At 31.3% G+C, this 7,198-nt stretch overlaps 1 protein-coding gene across 1 annotated transcript; it reads right to left on the reverse strand.

Annotated features, from left to right (window-relative positions):
- Positions 1–420: 420 nt before the first annotated feature.
- LOC114181006 (putative glutamine amidotransferase GAT1_2.1) lies at positions 421–2,115 on the reverse strand. The gene is made up of 3 exons (XM_028067316.2): positions 1,959–2,115; positions 1,117–1,868; positions 421–1,038 (listed from the first exon to the last, which is right to left on the reverse strand). Exons 1-3 carry the CDS (start codon positions 2,044–2,046, stop codon positions 580–582), a joined length of 1,299 nt encoding a protein of 432 aa, XP_027923117.2. The 5' UTR covers positions 2,047–2,115; the 3' UTR covers positions 421–579.
- Between the last annotated feature and the right edge of the window lie 5,083 nt (positions 2,116–7,198).

The following is a 7,198-nucleotide window of genomic DNA, read 5'->3' on the forward strand; positions in this document are numbered from 1 at the left end:
CAATTAAAATATATTGTTAAATATTTATTTTTATTTTTTCTTTGTAAATACTCGAGGGTACTCGTAAATATGTGTGGATATTAAAATATTATATGAATATCCGCATAACGAATACCTAATAAATATGAATACATGTACGAAACAAATATTTATCCGACGATAAGATACGGATGAATTTTTGTCCCTAACCTCCTTGGCCAGTTGAAATCCCTGATTATTCTTAAGATTGAATAACTTCAAATGCAGTGTTAGTGCATGAATATGTAGGATTGCAAATCCGTTTTTAGTGGGTGGCAGTTGTGGTTTTATAGTTGATTTCCGTTTGTTGGGCGGAAGACAGTGAGACATTTATGAAACTTGTGTAGTTGTTAACTTCAACCATAACAAAGACTGTCTTATAATTACAACACTGGAAACTAAAAATAAAAGGTAATAAGAATCCATTAAAATCACTCTCACGGAGAGGAAACCAAGCCAAAAGTTGAAATATGTACGAGATTCATGCGACGAGTCACACGCTAAAAGACATAAAAAAGAACAACAACCAATGTTGCATGGCACGAGGAAACAAAGTTGGTGTCAACAACTGAAGTCATTCATAACGTCATGCACCTTTCTCTCCAAAACCTGAGAGCAAATCTGTCCCATGGTGCTGTAGAAAGTCAAAAGCTCAGAAAGTTGCTCCACCGTCATCTTCCCCATTACGTTTTTCGCCATTTTTTCTCTTCCTTCGTTCAGTTTCAGTCTCTCCACATACGAACCTGCATTCCTCACTGTTGCTCCCATCTGCTTCAACCGATTCTCTTGCTGCACGCTCAACACTGTGTTCGACTCCAAAAACTCTGCTCCAGCTTCAAGTTCAGAATCTCTAGAGGACCAATTCCCACGCCCAGTTGTGTATAGGTTTTTCGCAAGTGAAAAGCTACGCACTATGATTTTCCTCTTGTTCTCCATTTCCCTGTTGAGTTTCACAGGCTTTGGCACTGATGTTAAACTGTTCAGCTTCTTCTGATAAGCAATCACAGCCTTCACAAATTCCTGCATCATTAGCTAAATCTGTAAACAATGTATACCATATATAGCATCAGATTGAAAAAAAATTTGATCTTTTTTAACCTTATAAGCAAAGGGGCAACCGGGGTAATCAAATTCATCAGAATCAGGCTTTCTCATACGCTCAGGGTGAAATTGCAATCCCATGATAAATTTCCCATCTTCGGGGTTATAAGCATCAGGGTCATAAAACCCTTCGATCAAACCATCCGCAGAAAAAGCCATTGGAACGAAACGTTGTGCTAACCTCTTCACCCCTTGATGGTGGTAACTGTTAACCAAAATCTCCCTCTCTTCTTCTTCTTCTCCTTCTCCACCTTCCTCATGAAACCAGTTCCACAAAGGGGTGCTTTTTACGAGCTTCACGCCATGTCTATGGCCATCGTAATCATCGTAGTTCATGTGCATCACTCTATCACTCTCCGCACACCCTTTTGAAAGCTCTTTCCCAATGTCCTGGTAGAGGGTACCCCCACACGCGACATTGAGAACCTGGGAGCCCCTGCAGATACCCAGATAGGGAATGTTCCTCTCGAGGCAGAATCTGGCGAGGCTCAACTCGATGGAGTCTTTTTCTTTGTCGATGGAGGTATCGCTGGAATGAAGCCTTCTGATTTCTTCCAACTCTTCTGGGGAGAGAGCAGAGCCATTATCGTCGTCTTGCTGGTACCAACATGGCTCGATGTCTTCTCCCTCGCAGAGAAGAACGCCATGGATCGGCTCGAAGCTGGTTAGCAAGGATTGGACCCCGGAAACGCGAGGCACGATCACAGGTACTGCGCCATAGCTCACTATCAGATCAAGATGGTATTCCCCTGAAAATGATGATAACGATGATGATGATGATGATGATGAAAAAGATGATTCAAATAATGATCAAGTTAGTTAGTTGGTTGATTAGTTACCGACGAAATCCACGAACTTGTTCTTGCGAAGCGTTCGTCGAGAAACGATGAGAACACGAGGGAGTATGCCAGAGAGATCGGAAGACATTATGAGCGATGTGGGGCTAATACTATTTCGAAAAAAGCTCAAATCTTAATGCATTGCTCTGTGGGACTCTCGCGATGCTTCTATTTATAGGGTGAAATAGATAGATTAAAAAATATTATGGGATTCTTGATTATAACGAATTTTATTATATGAGCCATGTTGATAATTAATATAGATTTGTTTTTTTTTTCTTTTTATTTCAATAAAAACACGTGAAAGTGTTAAGTAAATGACTCGTGCTTCTCCTATTAAGGCATCTTATCTTGGATTGCACTTTAATTAAGGTAATCAATTTTCTATATAATGAAAAGTTATTGTTATTTATAAATAAATCTCAATTGTTAATTGAAATTAAGATGTAAAGATAAGATTTTATTTTATCTTATAGAATTAGAGATATTAAATAACTGATTAAGATTTAAAAAATATCTATATTTAAAAGATATATATTCTTAAAACAAAAAAGAAAATTATCTCTTCTAGTGAGACAAAGCAGAATTTCTTTGATGAACAATAGAAGATATACATATTTGTTTTTGATAAACTAGAGAAAATAAATATTTAAACAAGTGAGACTATCATACAATATTTTCTTATGAATATATAATTTTTTTTAAGCAACTAGTAAAATTATATTATGGGATATGAAAATCGTTTTAAAAGATTGAGATGATGAGTATCATTCGTTGTATGGTATAAAAAATAATTTTTTTTATCATGTGCTCCTTTATCTTCAATAATATAGTTCAAATATTCTACATTTTAATGTATTCATTCTTCAAGACTTTGTTGAGTCATGGATGACACAACACATCGTGATCAAAAGATTGTTGAGGAAAAAAATGTTATTATTTAGAAAAGCAATATGAACTTATGAAAAAAAATATGCATCTAATTTATTATCACGCGTAGAAAATAGTAATGAGATGTTATTATTACTGTGGGAAATCATCTTTATTTTTTTAAATATAAATACACATTATTAGTTTCCTTTTTAACAATTCTCTTAATAATTAAACCAATTGTTCAAAAGTTGAATTTGGATTTTTTTTTGGGAATTTTTGTGCTGTTCTTCTACTGCATCTTCTGCATCTTCGTAATACAATGATTACCATCAATTTTAACGTTTTAAAATACATTAAAAAGTCAAAAGCTTACGCAGTGGATTACTTAGAGTCAATGGAGTAATCAATATAACTATCAATTTTAGACTTTACTTCCACTAAGTATATATATTCTTTCTCTGGGAAATATCTATTTATATATATAACGAACAATCTACACTTTACTTTCATTCTTAACTAAGTCAACATTTATTTTTTCAAGTTATGTTTTCAATTAAGTGCTTAATTAACCATGTCTGCAATCTGCAATCTGTCTCAGCAAGCACCAATCCCTCACTAGCTATAATAATATAAAACCCACTTACGACTTCATCACCCTAAACAAGTCCTATAATTAGTATTTATGATTTTTCTTTTTATGAATTTATTGTTAATGATCATTGTCTATGTTGAAGATGAGTATAGCTAGTGTTATATTATATGTGTTTTTTTTTTACATGTCTTATTTGTATAATTTTCAATTTTAACAATGAAGGGATTTATTGTTATCCATTTTAAGAAGACATAATAATACTACTAGAAATTCTCATATTTTCTAAGAATTTTAATTAGTAGGTAATTCCTTCGTAGGTAATTATTTTCTACAAAATTATAAAATTTGCACGTATTTTTTACAGACTTTTTTAAAACAAAATAGGTAGAAAATATGAGTTTTTTTTTTAAGAATCACGCATCTTTGATTTTTTTTTTATCGACAATTGTTAGTACCTAAATCAACTTTATTTCTCCAAATTATTAAGAGGAGGGATAGAACCCACAACCTTCCTCTCTTTTCCCTCTCTTCTAACTAATAGAATACCTTATCTCTCTTTATTAGAACTGGGTTTTAAGCCTAACTCAACCCCACAAAACCGGCTTGTAAGGTGAAGTTTGCACCCTACTTATATATTGTGAATTAGCCTTATCTCTAGTTGATGTGAGACTTTCAACACACCCCCTCACGCCGAGGTATATACATATTGTGCGTGTGACTAGAAATGAATGGGTGGTCCGTTAGCGGCCCGATATCGGATAAAACATAATGTCCAAAAAAACTAGTTAGGATAGGATCTAACTTGACTGTGATACCATATTAGAAGTGAAGTTTAAGCCTTAGAATACCTTATCACTATTTTTTATATCATCAACGTGAGAAGGTATTTTAAAAAGTCAGATATTAGGCTTACAAGTTGTAAAAAACTTTGAACTTTCTCGATTTCATGAAGAAATTAATATACATTGGTAAGTAGTAGGTATAGGGGAGAAGGGGACATTCTAGGGAAGAGGCACAAATAATGAACTGAATTTCCTTCTTCAACGTGTTTTCTCAACCCCAACACAGGTGTTTCACATGTAGCTTCTTCAACATGAGACAATAATTGTATGAACAAAATCACGAATTCTTTTACTTTTTAATATAATGTCTATGTTTGTACCGTTAAACAATGTCAACCATACACCGCAAATGCACCATGGCCACTAATTAACGCATTATCATCTTTCGACTCTTCCCATGTCACTGTCTATATATTTATGCACACCAAATTATGGCTAAAACTGGTGAAGGTTAATTCCAAAAAGAGAACTCCATTATTTCAAACTTGAGTGGAACATAATCATACGCAAAACACTAATAATAATAATTTATTTGATGGAGTAATTTTGTGTATACAAGTTGAAAATGTTTCCCAGAGAACATAAAGGTTGTTGAGTGTGACCTGTGTTTGAACATTTGTGTCCAAGACTGTTACTGTTTGTTCCAATGGTGGAAGAGAAGTGATGAAACAAAAGTTGTGTTTTTGGGATGAGAATTTCATATAAAATTGTATTCTGAATCAATTTTGGGATCACATTAATGCATGGGAAGCATTTCCCAGAAAAGAAGGTAGTATCCATCTGGGGTGGGTTATATTTATATTTACAAGTTTAAAAATTGTGACTTTTGTAAGATTTTTCTATTTAATAATGATATTTTGACTCTCACAATTTGACTCTCATTTTGTATTTCTGAGATGGTTTAATATTGAATATTAATTCTTTTAAAGGAAAAGATAACGATATATTAATCGATACTTCATATTAAATCACGTCAAGAAATACAAAATCACGTCAAGAAATACAAAATGAGAGTCAAAATACAATTTTCCTTTTTTATTAGAATATTTTGAAGTGACAACAAATTTAAGACTTCAATTTTTAAATATAAAATCTCGAATCATTGAAGATGCCTAAATAAGGATATAGATTTTTGGATGTGATTTGAGTTCAAGTATAATAGTTTGAGTTTGGACTTAAGTGAGGATTTGATTGGTGGAAATAATTAATTAGTATTCTCCCTTTAGTGTTTAGGGTTTATTTTATCCTTTTTTCTTTCCTTAATTTATCATTCTCTCCTCCTGAATTCTTTTCTATTTCTGGTAAATTTTTTTTCTAGAAAAAAAAAATATAACCTTGATTCAGAGTTGAGATTCTAATTAATAATTGATTTGATTCTCATTAATAATTTCAATAGAAAATTCTCCTTTCTCAACTCCTTACATTTGTTTAAGTTCACTAAGTCATATACAAAAACTTGGATAAGAAAAACTAAATTATCTTCTGTATTTTAAATTGATGATGGGTAGAGATTTCTTTAATCCTTTTAAAATCTTGTTTAAAGTGTCCTTTTTTTTTATTGAATGGGTTTCTTTAAGTTTTTTAGAAAAACACTCCTATTGATAAAAATAATTATTTAATATGTTTGGATAATCTCATTTAGAAAAGTAGAAATATAAAATATACTTTTTCTACAAAATTACTCAAAATGGATTTTGTTAAATAGCTCAGAACATCGTATTTAACAGATGAAATGATACTTTTTACTTTTTTATTATTGCAGGCTTTGAAACTTGACTCAAAATTAAGGGTGAAATTTTGGTTTAAATTTTAAATAGATACGAATAAATAAAGGGTGAGAAAGAATTTTTTTTAATTTGAATAATTGAGACAAGTCAACTCATTGAATTGAATATATATTATAATGGAGACAGAAAACTAGACATCGTAATAATTGAAAGAAAATAAACTTGTGATCTGAAAAGATAAATATCGAAGAAATGAAGTAATTTCATTTTTCTCTGAAAAAGGAATCAGAAAAAGTGGTAGAGAGATAACGTATTTTAATTGCAGTGAACCGTGAATCCAAGACAGTAGAAGCAGGGGAACATAAATTGTGTTTTTTGTTTTGCTGGTTATAAGATTTGTGGTTGGAAAGACTCCATCCGTTACTAATTTTCGGTAAATTTTAAAATTAATTTATTTTAAAGTTTTGAATTAATTTAATTTTTTATATTTTAAAATATATAAATTTAATTCTTTTAATTTAATTTTGTTAGATTTATTTAATATTTTGTACGTATTTTAATATTATATTTGAGTTGTTTATAATGTTCGACATATTTTTATTTTAATGTTAAGTCAAATAATATTATGAAATATACTTAAAATGTTAAATAAATTTAATAAAATTTGATTAAAAATATTAAATTTATGTATTTTGAAAGATAAATGACTAAATTGGTTCAAACTTTTTAAATAAACTAATTTTAAAATTGACTGAAAGTTAAGAGAGAAAAATATATTTAATCTGTTAATAATTAAGGTTAGAGATTGATGAAGAGAGAAGGGTGTGAAGAAGGTGTGGGTGGTATGTGGGGAAGGTCGAAGGTGGCTGTGGGGTGTGTGCATGGGAATTCAATACTGAAAATAATGCAGAAACTGCAAGTGTTGTTGGAGATGATGGAGTTGTATTTGGGGAAGGTTTCAACTTTCACAACACAACACACCACAATGCATGCATGTTCGACACGTAATCAACCCACCATTAAATAAATTTTTAGAATATGTTGTCAATTAATCACTCAAACTATACAATAAATAAGTAGTATTAAAGGTTGTGAGTGCCTGTTTAGCAATTTTTGGTGATTTGTGCAGATTTTGTGTGAACTGTGAGACTAAGATCATTATGTTATAGTATATATATATATAGTTATTTTGCTACAAACACCTTA

This window comes from Vigna unguiculata, chromosome 4 (assembly GCF_037176805.1).
Source record: "Vigna unguiculata cultivar grain cowpea cultivar isolate G323 ecotype 2 chromosome 4, ASM3717680v1, whole genome shotgun sequence".
Classification (NCBI taxonomy): Eukaryota; Viridiplantae; Streptophyta; class Magnoliopsida; order Fabales; family Fabaceae; genus Vigna; species Vigna unguiculata.

Excerpts from the sequence above, each read along its gene's own strand:
- LOC114181006 (XM_028067316.2), bottom strand. The coding sequence starts at position 2,046 with ATGTCTTCCGATCTCTCTGGCATACTCCCTCGTGTTCTCATCGTTTCT. Across the intron at positions 1,869-1,958 it reads CAAGTTCGTGGATTTCGTCG|GGGAATACCATCTTGATCTG; the intron begins GTAACTAATCAA and ends CATCATTTTCAG. Across the intron at positions 1,039-1,116 it reads GTTGCCCCTTTGCTTATAAG|GAATTTGTGAAGGCTGTGAT; the intron begins GTTAAAAAAGAT and ends CTAATGATGCAG.